This window comes from Prionailurus viverrinus, chromosome E3, assembly GCF_022837055.1.
Source record: "Prionailurus viverrinus isolate Anna chromosome E3, UM_Priviv_1.0, whole genome shotgun sequence".
Classification (NCBI taxonomy): Eukaryota; Metazoa; Chordata; class Mammalia; order Carnivora; family Felidae; genus Prionailurus; species Prionailurus viverrinus.
Window position 1 is genome coordinate 15,121,739 of NC_062576.1, and position 13,602 is coordinate 15,135,340.

General features: G+C 51.2%; 1 protein-coding gene across 1 annotated transcript in view; it reads right to left on the bottom strand.

The window, feature by feature from the left end:
- CALN1 (calneuron 1) overlaps positions 1–13,602 on the bottom strand; it is a 484,125-nt gene that overhangs the window by 248,722 nt on the left and 221,801 nt on the right. Inside the window, exon 3 of the mRNA XM_047838694.1 lies at positions 6,404–6,547. Within this exon, the coding sequence (XP_047694650.1) occupies positions 6,404–6,547 (144 nt within the window). The remainder of the gene's footprint in view (positions 1–6,403; positions 6,548–13,602) is intronic.

Sequence of the window (13,602 nt, forward strand, 5' to 3'; positions counted from 1 at the left end):
ATGAGAACAAAGAAGTTAATAAAGTTAAAAAGTTAATAAAGCCTGTAACAGTGTGTGGTCAAGGTAAAGACTGCACCTGTGTTATTCTGCTGTTATTGGGGACATGGTGAGCTTACATAAGTGTTGGTCATCGTTATCCTTACCCAGCTAAGACTTAACCATGGCAAGATCCAAGTACATTCAGCAATAATGCACTGACAAGGAGTGACATATATAATAGTTTGATGCTATTTGTGAGTATTCACAAAGGCAAATATTTGGATATATTCCTGTAACCGACCTCCGCCAGGACTTTGGCTTTGTGAATTACTTCCAGTTTGTAAGTCGCGAATCCCTGGGCGGCGAGTTTCTGGCAGGAGACTGGGGAGGGGCCTCACTCCACGGAGATAACCTCAAACAAGGAAACACCTTCTCAAAGTTGTGTCTTAGACTAGCACTTCTCAAACTTTCCTGCCTATATGTATAACCTGGGACTTTGGTTAAAATTCAGGCTCTTGGGGCACCTGGGTGGCTCAGTCCAACTTACACGTCTGACTCCTGATTTCAGCTCAGGTCATGATCTCACTGTTAGTGACTATGAGCCCCCACATGAGTACAGAGCCTGCTTGGGATTCTCTCTCTCTCTCTCTCTCTCTCTCTCTCTCCCTCTCTCTGTCCCTCCCCCATGTGAGCTCGCTTGCTCTCTCTCTCAAAATAAGTAAATAACTTTAAAAAATGCAGGCTCTGAATCAGCGGATCTGGGGTGGAACCGAGCTTTGGCATTTTAAGCAAGCTCCCAGGTGATGCCTAGTCTGCAGGTCCCTGGCCCGCCGACGGAGGAGGGAGAAAGCTGGGGCGTCCGGAGGAGTGAGGTCTGTCTGGGAGGGACTCCTGCCTTCAGGCAGGGCTGGCCTACCACAGACTGTCCTTGTCCTTCCTCAAATTCCCAAAGGAAAAATCTCCTCTGCCTTACAGGCATTTACCTCTAACTTAGACCTTCTTGCTCAGACAAGTGCTCACAGCTTTAGATTTTTCCTTGGGTCCAAAGTCCCCTGGTTATGTCAGTGGACACACTGCTGTCTGTAACTTGATGAGATGTTAAAGAAGGTTGCAGGCTTCTGGGCCCCGCTGTGAGTCTGACTCTACTGGTCTGCTTTTTAACACGCCCCCCAGGTGTTTTCTGATGTGCATCAGGTTCAGGACCTTGGGGCTACAAAGCCCCAAGTGTCCCTCCGCCCCGCTATACGCCTTCTGCTTCACTCATGCAGCCTGTGGGCAAGCATCCTCCCTCACACACAGGAAACAAGCGTGCGTTCTAGCTCACGGCAGTCCCAGAGCATCCAAACCAGTACCAGACTTGCATGAAAGTGAGGCAGACGTGAGCGCTCCTCCGAATTAGGCTTCCACTTTCGTCTTCTAGGAGATCGCAAATGGTCACAAGAGAGGTCATGATCCTGACTAATCCGCAAAGGACGTACCTGTAAGGAACAGGCAGCCGAGGTGGGGAAGACGTGCATGTGAAGGCGTGGGCACAACAGGCCCATTGCTAACGGTGCCACGTGACTCCGGCCACGGTTTTGTTCTTTGCAGTTCAGTGACTTGTCTCAAAATGAACCAAAGTGAACTTGGCCAACCACAGAAATAAGCAAGTTCACACACAGCGGCCGCCAGATAAATCTTTTCAAGGTCGAGCTAAGCGGGGTCAAATTCACTCTCCAGACAGAGGTGGGCCTAAAAGCAAACTACGAACCCGTTAAGAGATAGGAAGTCATTTCAAAAGCCCACATTTGCTGGAATTTCCTGACATTCTGCACCTTCGAGAGGCAGAAAGGAAATCGAGGAGAAAGAAGGCAAGGCCTACGTTGGTTTCAAAAGAGGGCCTTCTGTTCTGTAAGGGCAGGAGCCCCCAAGGGAAGCTTGCAGGGGGAGAGGTCGGCATCAGCACCCGCAAGTGGGGCCCTTGCAGAGGCCCCAAGTGGCCGAAAATGTCTTCTGGTTTGACTGCTTTTGGGAAACTGTGTGCAACGCTAGCTGGATTCATTCCAGATGGCCACATGGGTGTGGCTGGTGAAACTATTAAAATCTGGAGAGCAGTCAAAACTAGCCCTTGGGACCTGAAGACACCAGGGCCTTATTCCCCTGTGAAGGAGGCTGCAGGCTCGGAGGGGCCCCTGGAGCCACCGTGGGAAACGCAGAGGTGCTAGGAACAGACAGGTCGTGGCAGAAAACCCGAGTCCTTTTCAAGCAGCCTTTCTCAACCCGCTTCTATGAAAGTGGTAAGCTTTGCAGATACTGTTTTTGGGTGCAGATACTTTTTGGGGTGACTAATTTGTCAATTCTTCCAAAGACGGCACATGACCAGTAGCAAGAGGCAATGGAGAGAAGTTGCTTCCCCCACATGCGAGGCAGGCCTTAGGGTGCTGGGCTTAATTAAATGCCTCCAGGGGCTGCATTGCGAGTTCTGCAGGCTTGCAGTTTCTGGGCTGAAGGGGAGATCCTGGCCAAAAGCATCCAGGAAAGGGGGATTCTGGTTCCCAGCTGGCGTTCGGGCAAAAGTCCCCTCGGCTGCAGAGGCTGATAAAACGGAAGAAGAACCGCGAGCACCAGGGGGTGTGGAATGGAGTCAAAGTGACGAGAAAGAGCCTCTGCAGTCAAGGGCCAAAGAGGAAGCAATGGGCAGCAGGCGCAAATTCTGGTTTTCTGTTTATTTAACTCTGAGCACATCTGCCCTCACGGCGCACACACGCGTGTGCACGCACACACACGCGGGGGCAGCACTGAATGCAAATTGGCCACAGGCCCAGACAGCAATCCCAGACCCTGCAGCCTGCCTTCCACGGTGTCCTCTGGAAAACCAGCTCCACACACACAGGCTGCAGCTGTCTGGCTGCGGGCTCTGTGTCCAGGAAATCCCGCCGAGCTGCCTAATCCAGGGAGCTTGCTATTACACGCTTGGGCGGCAAGGCACCCCACTCCCGAGGAACCACCTAATGAAAGCCTCATGTGTCAAATTGGGTTGCACAGACACACTTAGGCTACTCCAGCCGGGCCTTGTGCCGAAGGTATGACCTCACCGTCGGGCAGACCGGCAGGGACCCCAGAAAGAGAAGAGCGGTGTGTGGGCCAGACCCGCTCCTAATCACGGCCAGCTTGCATGGACGGAGGCACTGCCCCCTCTCCCGCTGCCCCGGGACACCGGGGTCTGCGGGCCCGGAGGCACCATCATCTTACAAGCTAAGCATGGAGCTTAGGCTCCAGCCCAGACACCCCGTGTTTTTGGCATTATCCCCATAAAAATTTCTGCCACGCCAGAAGTTTCGTGCCAGAGAATAACTTAATTCAGTAAGGCTGAATCTCCGTGGAGAACTCCCAGTTACAGAAGCTAGAAAGGAAGGATATAATTAGGACCTATTTTTTTGTTTGTTTGTTTTAACAGAAGCTCAAAAGGCCCGTTTCAGAGAAAGACACTGAAAAACAGTCCATCCGTATCCAGAATGCAGTACCCCAGAAATGTCACTTACCAGCGTCATTTGCAGAACTCTTAAAGACACGGTTCAGTCTCAGACTGGGCATCTATCACTTAGTTCTTTGCACGCTTAGGCAATTAATAAACTGGGTAGAAAGTTCCTTCTCTGTGCACGGCTGCCCTGTCTTCATACCTTCTGTATCAAAGCTTGTGTGGGCAACAAAACAGAACCTCGAAGAAGCTGAACTTCAAATGTAAAGAAAATGTGGGGCGCCTGGGTGGCTCAGGTCATGGTCTCAAGGTTCATGAGTTTGAGCCCCAAGTCGGGCTCTCTGCTGTCGGCACAGAGCCTGCTTCAGATTCTCTGTCCTCCTCTCTCTCTCTCTCTCTGCCCTTGCACTCTCTCTCTCTCTCTCAAAAATAAATAAATATTTTAAAAAAGTAAAAAAAAAAAAAATGTGTCTTTACCTGATGGAGTGACTGCAAAGCAGCTGATGGCCTCAGCTTTCGTTAAAGGAACTAGCAGAAATTCTCTGCAAGACAACTGTCAAGTTCTTTTAACTTCTGGGAAGTTCTTCCTTTGGCATTCCTTTGAGTAAGATGAGTGGTAAGTAAGTTGGTGACACTTGGAAGCTCTTAAACCGAATGGAAATTTTGCCACGGGCGCACAAGATCCCTCGGGACTCCAAGACCTCGAGGAATCAGGGAAGATTTGCAACAATGTAAAAACTCCCTGTGAGCTGAGCGATCTGATGACTGAATACACAAAGAACCGGAAAGAACTTTGAGGCAGACCCCACGATTTCACCGGAGTAACTCACCCCCAATAGCCCTGGCTCATTTTTTTTTTTTTTTATTAAATGTAACTAATTCCATTTGCTTCTAGTCCATTCCACCTAGGTTTTGTTATACGAGTTGTGGGCAGAGACTCAAAAGCGCAAAATCTTCGTTCCACGAACAGAGGTATAAATTAAGATCTCTATTATTTTAAGAAGGAAACTTTTTCTGGAAATGTGTCTCCGAAATGATGATGGGGGTCAACGGAAAACAGACTTTGCTATACGATATGTGCTTCGCTCCGGCTTTTCAGAAATATCTAAAGCAAGCAGCTAAATATAAAGCAAGGTCAAGTCAGGCCTGCAAAGACATGGTGAATCACAATCAATCAGAGCCATTAAGGACAAGGCTGGGACTGCTCATACCGCTGAACACCCCTGATGAAACATCTCTTTCCTGAACCAGAAAATAAACGGCCACAGCTGCGCTTCGTGGTTGGCGCTGGGGTTCATTCGCCATATGGCCACCCTTATTATCATCCTTCCGGCAACTCCAGCAAAGTAACAGGACCGAGCGGTTTCTCCCAATCAGCCTGCAGGCCAAGCAAACATCTCCCTCCCATGGTCCTTTCCTTCAAAGGACTTCCCGACCCCATCATCCCCTGCTTCCTTTTTCTCACTTACACACTTCATGCTCTACCTGAGAGTCCCAATGCCCACCACGCTGGACCCCTGAGGCCCGGGATCAAGCTGCTTTTCAGAGGGGGGGAGTGTGTTGAAAAAAAAAAAAAGAAGAAGAAGGCTTTTTCTTGGACCTTCAGTCAAGGCAGAATCTGAACGTCGGGAGGGTCACAACAGGTTTGGGGTAGCCTCCGGGTTTTAGACGAGGAAAGAACCTCAAAGGTGTAAGGTGTTGTTTTTTTTGGAACTTTTTGAAAGTACAGTGAAACCTCACTCCCCCACCCACCCCCGTCCCCGTGAGGTTGTATGTAGAAACCCAGTAAGTAAAGCAGATAGGAAAGAGCTGTTATACCCAGACAACGGCACATGATTTGGCCGTAAAAAAGAAAAAAAATGTCCTAATACATGCTACAATATGGACAAACCTTATGAACATGATGCTAAGTAAGAGCGGCCAGTCACAAAGGACTGTACGTTGTAGGATTCCATTGATATGACATGTCCAGAGAGGCACATCCAGAGACCAGTAGATTAGTGGTTGCCTAGGGCTTGGGTGACAGAGGGATTGAGAGGTGGCAGCTAAAACGCAGAGCTTCTTTTCAGAGTGGTGGAAATGTCCTAAAATTGATTATGGCGTTGGTTACCCAAATCTGCGAATACACTAAAAGCCACTGGTTCACACAATTTCAATGGGTGAGGGTTATGGCATGTGAGTTCTGGCTCAGTAACGCTATTTAAAAGAAAGGGAGGAGGGGCGCCTGGGTGGCGCAGTCGGTTAAGCGTCCGATTTCAGCCAGGTCACGATCTCGCGGTCCGTGAGTTCGAGCCCCGCGTCGGGCTCTGAGCTGATGGCTCAGAGCCTGGAGCCTGTTTCCGATTCTGTGTCTCCCTCTCTCTCTGCCCCTCCCCCGTTCATGCTCTGTCTCTCTCTGTCCCAAAAATAAATAAACGTTGAAAAAAAATTAAAAAAAAAAATAAAAAAAATAAAAAATAAAAAAAAATAAAAGAGAGGGAGGGGAGGTGGAGAGAATTATGGTGGCTGTTCCACTCGCCCAGCCTCCTTCTTCACCCTGCCCTGCCAGTGGCCCCAGAACCACCTCTGCAGGGCCCTGGGACTCCACGGAATATTGTTTGAAAAACCCTAATCTAGCCCTCAAATGTAAACTGAGACATGAACCCAAGCCTTCTGACCCCAAGTGCAAGGCCCTTTAACACCAAGGTCTCGCCGGGGCACCCGGGTGGCTCAGCCAGTTAAGGGTCCAACTCTTGATTTCGCCTCCGGTCACGATCTCACAATTCATGAGTTCAAGCCCCGGGTGGGGCTCTGTGCTGACAGTTTGGAGCCTGCTTGGGATTCTCCTTCTCTCCCCCTCTCTCTGCCCCTCCCCTGCTCACACTCTCTTTGTGTCTCAAAACAAATGAATAAGCTTGGGGGCGGGGGGGAGTCTCGCTGACAAGCTGGGGCTCATCTCGGGGGCCATGCCGCGTGCCGGGGTCTCACCGTCCATGTCCAGGCGCTGCATGATGATGGCCAGTTCCACCTCACTCGGCATGTACCCCAAAGAGCGCATGGCCATTCCTAGCTCCTGCTTGGAGATGAAGCCGTTCCCATCTCGGTCCAGAACCCGAAAGGCCTCTCGGATCTCTACAAGGGGAAAGCAAAGAAGGTCCAACGGTCACACGTCTTGGTCTCTTGCGCTGAAATGATTGGCGATACCCCGCGGAACACTCCTAACTGCTTTACGAATAGCAATAGGTCAGAACCGTTTAATCAGATAAAAGAAGCAGCCAAAAGAGGGACAAAAGAAAAGAGAGGAAGAAGAGAAAGAGCACACAGAAAGGAAGAGAAAAGGAAATGAGAAATAAGGAAGGGAAGGGGAAAAAGAAAACCAGCTTCGGAAGGCCCGGACCACCCTAAAACCCCGCGGTCGGCGCACAGTTGGACTGTGGTCCCAGCCGACGCTCGTGTTAACCGAGGACACTTCCTGAGCAGGAATGAGCAGCTGGGTTTCAGCTGTGAGGAGAGAGCTGCCTCTTAACCTGGGCCATTCGTTTGCAGGAAAGAAGAGATTCCCCTTTGCCCACCGGTGTCTCCGCTCCCTACCGCTGTGGAAGAGGTACAGAGAGCTCTTTCAACCTCACAGGAAGACAGGAGTTAAGTATCCTGCTGTTTTTATCTCATGCCTCTAATTTACAGCTGTTTTATGGCTATAAAAAACCTCGGATCGATAAGAGTGTCATAAAGGCCCAAAAGGCATCTTTAATCACATCCTCTCCAGGCCGGCAGAGAATTGGACTCTGCTATCAATAAGGCCACTCCACTCGGCAGGTGATCGCCTGTCCTCTGACCCCAACCTGAGCTGTTCTGCGTTCCACCCAGAGCCCCTCCCTCCAGAGCCCCGGCAGCCCGTCAGTCCTGGGTGGGCTGGGTGCATCCCACCACATCCTACCACCGCGACGCAGGGCACAGGGAATTCATTCGAGACCGTGGTCTCAAGATGACAGGTTCATCAATGGGATCTGAACAGCAGACTTGGCCAGCTTTGACTGCTCATCAATAAAGCCGGTGCAAGCCCAGGTATGGCAGCTGCCAACATCCATCATGCTGTTCAACAAGTATTGGCTGTCTGTACCCAGGGAGCACGGAATTAAGTGCCGCAGAGAAGGAACAACAATCTGTTGGGTGCCGTGGTTCTCCTCCAGAGCCCTACGCTCCAGTCGAGAGGGAAAGATCCATGCAGAAGCTTGCAGGAATTCCTCCAACTAACACGAGACACTGGCCCTAAGCCCTTTACCTGCTAAATACCTCTCTAAATATCTGGCCGTGCTCCCGGCAAATACCTTGAACCACACCCTCACCCAAACAAGCTTCGTCCCTTCCCGTTGGTACCAATTTCCTGCGGCTGCTGTCACAAATCACCACAAACGTGGCAGCTTACAACAACAGAAATTTATTCTCGAAGCATCTGGAAGCCAGAAGCACGAAATCAGTACCACTGGACCAAAATCAAGGTGTGGACAGGGCTGTGGTCTCTTAGGGCAGAATCTGTCCCTTGCCTCTTCCAGCTCTTGGTGGCTGCCTCTCGTTCCTCGGCTTGTGGCCAGGTCACTCCAATCTCTCTGCCTCCATGGCCCCATCACCTTTTCCTCTGCTGTCTCCCATCTTCCCCTGCCTCTCACTTATCAGGACACTCACGACGGCATCTGGGGCCCTCCCAGGTAATCCAGGATAACTTCCTCACCGCAAGGTCCTCAACTTAACATCTGCAAAAGCCTTTTTTTTCCCAGGAAATATTTACAGGCTCAAGGATGAGGGCCTGATACCTCCAGGGCCCCGTTTTCTGCCCGCTGTACTGTCCCAGCCGGTATTTCCACCTGAAATGCCCTGTCTTCCTCTATACCTGCCCAAATCGTGTCAGGCCTCCCACAAAAACATCTTTGCCCACCATGGCCAATGTTCTCTCCCTGTCTGCTACTGGTCGCGGGGGGGGGGGGGGGGGGGGGGGGCGGTGGTGGTCATCCGTCTTCGGACTCCCACCCACACCCTGAAGGGGGCGCTACCCAGACAGGTGTCCAATGGTGGATCCTCCCTGCACAAGTAAGGATCACATGTCAGCAGCAGATTCACCATCGGTACGAATTCTGCCTGCTGAATGCTTTCTGAGAATAGGTGTGGGCTCCAGCAGACAGAAGACCAGCCTGTGCGCCGGGACCCTAGGCTCCTGGCCAGGCGCATTAGCTAATTAGGTCCACAGCCAAACCCTGAGGCCTCAGATTGCTCATGTGTAAAATGAGCTGGGTTGGCCACGAGGATCCCTAAGGTCCTTCCAGACCTTTTCTGGGGATCTGTGGACATTGTTAAAGTGTTTAAGAGAAGAACAGGAAGTCTGTGTTCTCCTTCATACCCTATTAATCTGCTGTTCAAACGCCCCTCTTTTTTTCCATTGAGGATAAAGAAAAAATTTCAGTCTGGTCCAAATCTGAATCAAGGGGTTTGTCTGCACTTTTAGGCTTTTCTCACCAATGAAACATGCCCAAGATTCCCTAAGGCAGCCATATGTTTTCCTACCAAGTCCCAGGTGGCCCGGAAAGAGCTCAGAGCCACTGCTCAGCTTGAGGTCATGGCACTCAGCACTCAAGGACAGCGGGGCGGAGACCACGGCCTCATATGGCCTGAGCCCAGATGCCAAGGGCAGGAGGATGCAGACGCAGGGGCTCCCAAGGTGGGAGTCAGCCCACCAGGAAGTCAGCCTGACCCTGCCCTGCAGCGGGGGCGGGCTGCTCCCTCAGCCTCAATCCCCCCTTCTGAAAAATGGGTTGGGTGCTAGCCTCTACATCAGGCCTCTACTTTCAGAACTGGCACAAAGCATGCGGCAGTAGAAAATGTCAGATGATGACAGGGGCCCAGGCTGGAGTCAAAGAAGAGGCCAGGGTCCTAGGCGGGCCATCTGGATGGCCGGCTTCCGGCTGACCTCTGCCCCCTGTTCTCCTTTCCCGAGTCACATCTCCACTTCTCCTCCGTCTGACTCAGTCGTGAGCTCCCTGGCCATTACAGGGCTTGGCCTCTTTCCTGGGATCCCCTGTATATCCTAGATCTTACAAACGAACTGGCCTGTATCCCTACACGGGACACCCCGGAGAGGCCGGACCAGGGATGCTTGTGAACTCGGCCTGGAAATGAGGGCTTTGAAGGGTATGCCTCCTGTCCCCCACCTCACTGCCCGGGCTGCTCTACAGTTGCCTCCCCCTTGGGCTGCTGGAGTCAGACAGCGTCCATCCTGGAACTGCCCTGTGAAGGGACACGCTTCCCCGAGTCCTCGAACCCCCACGGTTTGCTGTTCTGTCGTGAGTAACCAGGCCAGCCCTGCTCCAGCACCGCGCAGGTACACATCAGCTCAGAGTTCTGTTTTCTGTGGCCCCTAGTAAGTGGGACAAAGCTGTAATTCTGTTTGCCCAGAATATCTGCTCCTGGCTCCCGGGTAGAGAGAGAGAGAGAGAGAGAGAGAGAGAGAGAGAGAGAAAGAGAGAGTGTGTGTCTGCAAAGGCAGACAAAGCTCACTAACTTCATTTTCTTTCAAAATAACAGGGACAAAAAAAAAAAAAAAGTACAAAACTAGAAATCCATCATAGGAGCCTCTGGAGATTTAATCTTTCCAGGGTAGGGAAAGCCCAGGCAAACGAGAAGCTTATTAGAAGGAAATGGGTCTTGCAGCCAGAGACATGTGATGTGTGCCTCGTTTTATTTTTATTTTTAATAGCAGAACAGGGTGTGAGAAATATGCCCATAAAACCAGCGGAGACACGGAAGCAGGCCGGATCCCCCTGCCTGTGGCTACAGGGCAGGCTGCTGGCAACACGAAGGGGCTCTGGCCACTGGCCACATCCTTGGGAAGTGGGGACCACAGATCAAGTTGCAGGAACAACCCAGTAATGCGGAGCACTTTTCCCTGGAATTTATCCCCTCTCTGGGCTAAAGTCCCTGGTGCTTCAGGGTTACATAAGCGTGCTGTGCTTTTGGTCTTTAAGTACATTTCATGCTCACACAATACGTGCACATCAGGCAACGGTATGTGATTCTCCCGCCTCCAAGATGCCTTTGCAGGCCACAGTAGAGGGGACAGTGGCGGTGACGAGAGCCTGTCCCACTGCCAGTTTGTGGTGTATGAAAGTGGCCGTGGTTAAGTGCCTCTCTACCCTGACGTCCTGGGGCCGAGCAAGGTCTTGGCTAGAAAGCACGCTGCCCTAGAGCCCAAAAGATTTACTTCTCATTACACCAGCAAGTGTATTTTCTTAAAAATATCAGAGCCACCACTGGGACCACCTGTATCCCTAAGAACCAGGCTTTGGGTCCATGACGCTCTCTAGGGACATAGCCAGTTCGGGCAAAAACAATGGCAGAGACCGGGCTACCATACAGAACGGATTCATCAGTCAGGTCACTCCAATAAAGTGTGCATGAGATGACATCCAGCCAGAGTCAACAGTCGTCGGTTAGCGTCCTGGCCTTGAAGAAGCAGCTGACATTCACAGCGCTAATTTGCAAACTCAACTCGGTAATGAAGAACAATACTTTTTCCTATCTCAATCCCTGCTAGATGCGAAATCTGTTTAGTCTCCACAGACATGTGTCTCCAGGAAGAATATGGGCTTCAGCCACAAGAAGCGATCACTCTGTTAACGAACAAGATGTGTTCTGTTGATAGACGTCACTGAGAAATGGCAGAACCAGAGACATGCAGTTCAGCATGGCGATTATTAAATACCCACAGAAGTGTACCAGAAAATACACGATCGGAGCCTCATGGTCTTTATTCAGGAAAATTAATAGGACAGGGACTGGGTCAATGAGAAAAGAGATTTAGAAGGATTTGTACCTTCTCTGAGAAGGACGAATGAATACTTAGAGGTGATTAATACAGCCATTCATTCGAAGAAGAGTTGCTGTTTACTTATTACAGGCCATATGCTGTGCTGGAACAGTTGGGTGGCAAAAGAAACTTTCCAAGCTATGAGAAGATTATAGTCTAGTTGGTCTAGTCTAGTCTAGACCGAGAGGTAACGGGATCTTCATACCAGAGAATGACAAGAGCAGGAATCGGAGTCCACACAAAACCCCATGGACGTCCTTCCATACAAGAGAGATGACCCTATGGAAGGAAGGGTCACACCGGAATCCTTTGGCATTAAGAGATGAGGGGAGACTGGGCGCCTGGGTGGCTCAGTCAGTTGAGCATCCGACTTCGGCTCAGGTCACGATCTCACGGTCCGTGAGTTCGAGCCCCGCGTCGGGCTCCGTGCTGACTGCTCGGAGCCTGAAGCCTGCTTCGGATTCTGTCTCCCTCTCTCTGACCCTCCCTCGTTCATGCTCTCTCTCTGTCTCAAAAATAAATAAACATTAAAAAAAGAGAGAGAGATGAGGGGAGGAAGTGCACGAGGACGAGATGGCAAAGGGCCTTGGGAGCCATGTGACCTTTACCCTGCAAACCGGGGGTTGGCAAATGGTGGCCTGTGGCCAAATGTGGCCCCCCACCTGTTTGGTAAATAAGGTGGGGTTTTTCTGGAATGCATCCATGCTTGCTCATTTACACACTGTCTGCGTCTGTCGTCTGCAGTCCTACTGCTTCCGCACTACACCTGTAAAATTGAGAAGTCGTGACAGCGACGGTTTGGCCCATGACGCCTGAAATACTCACACTTTGGCCTTTTATGGTTAAAATTTGTCAAGCCCTGCTGTAGGCCACAGGGAGTCCTCAGTGGTTATAAATCCAATCAATCAATCAATCAATCAAGGAAAGGATCAGATTGATTTTTTTAATGTTTATTTTTGAGAGAGAGAGAGAGAGAGAGAGAGAGAGAGTGTGTGTGTGTGTGTGTGTGTGTGTGAGCAGGGGAGGGGCAGAGAGAGTGGGGACGGGATGGGGACAGAGGATATGAAGCGGGCTCTGTGCTGCCAGCCCACGGGACTCCAGCTCATGAACCATGAGATCATGACCTGAGCCAAAGTTGGACACTTAACCGACTGAGCCACCCTGGCGCCCCGGGATCAGACTGGTTTTTTTTTTTTTTTTTTAACATTTAGTTATTTTTGAGACAGAGAGAGAGCATGAACAGGGGAGGGTCAGAGAAAGAGGGAGACACAGAATCTGAAACAGGCTCCAGGCTCTGAGCTGTCAGCACAGAGCCCGACGCGGGGCTCGAACCCACGGACCGCGAGATCATGACCTGAGCCGAAGTCGGCCGCTTAACCGACTGAGCCACCCAGGCGCCCCTAGACTGGTTTTTAAACCAAGGGTTCCGGCATCGGGGTGGCTGGGAGGTGAGAAGCGGGGGCCTTACTGGGAGGACTCACCACAGTCTGCGGGAAGGTGAGGAAGCCGGGCTTACCCCCACAGCGCTGCTAACAGGGTCTGAGGCTTTTCTGCGTGGTCAGGCGGGAGGGCTTGGGAGTCCGGCGTCTAGGAGAGGGAGCGTTGAGGATGATGCTGGGGTTTCTGGTTGGCCTGATGGGGTGAGGACCGATCACATTAACCGAGACAGAATTCAGGAGGAGGCACACACTTGCAGAGAGGGAAGGGAAGGGGCGTTTTGGTCACACGGCGTACAGGACCGTGAGACGTGGCCAGGTGGCCAGGACTGGTGAGCATTTGGCCATACGGGATGAGCTACTGCTGACAGTAATACTGGGTACCCAACCAGAACGGAAAGTGGGAACAGAATGACCATAATTGCCCATAAAACGCTGGTTCGATCCCAGTGCGGGTTTTAGCGTGAATGAGTTCCAATTTAATTCTGTTCAATCAGTCCACAAATACAACTAATTGGTTTCAATAAGCAGGGAACACGGAGGTGAGGCCTCCGACAGCCAGGGGGGCGGGGTCCTCAAGGAGGACCCATGGGCCAGGAGGAAGTGGGGTCAGAAGTGTGCCCGCATTTCATAATAGTGAGGGGACAGGCCACAGAGACGGGGGCCAGGATGGGGCTCCGTGCTGCTTTGTATAATGCCCTTTGTTAAGCTGGATTGTTTTTCGTGGTACTCTCTTCAAAGGGCTAAAGGATCCTCACTCCTAGGTTATTTGCTGTTTGAGGTGCGACTCCATCCATTTCAACAAAGTGATCATTCATTCTGTGCTACTTGCACAGACGCAGATGGTAAGGAACACTACTAAGAGGGGTCCCAACCCTGGAGGCATTTCTCTATTT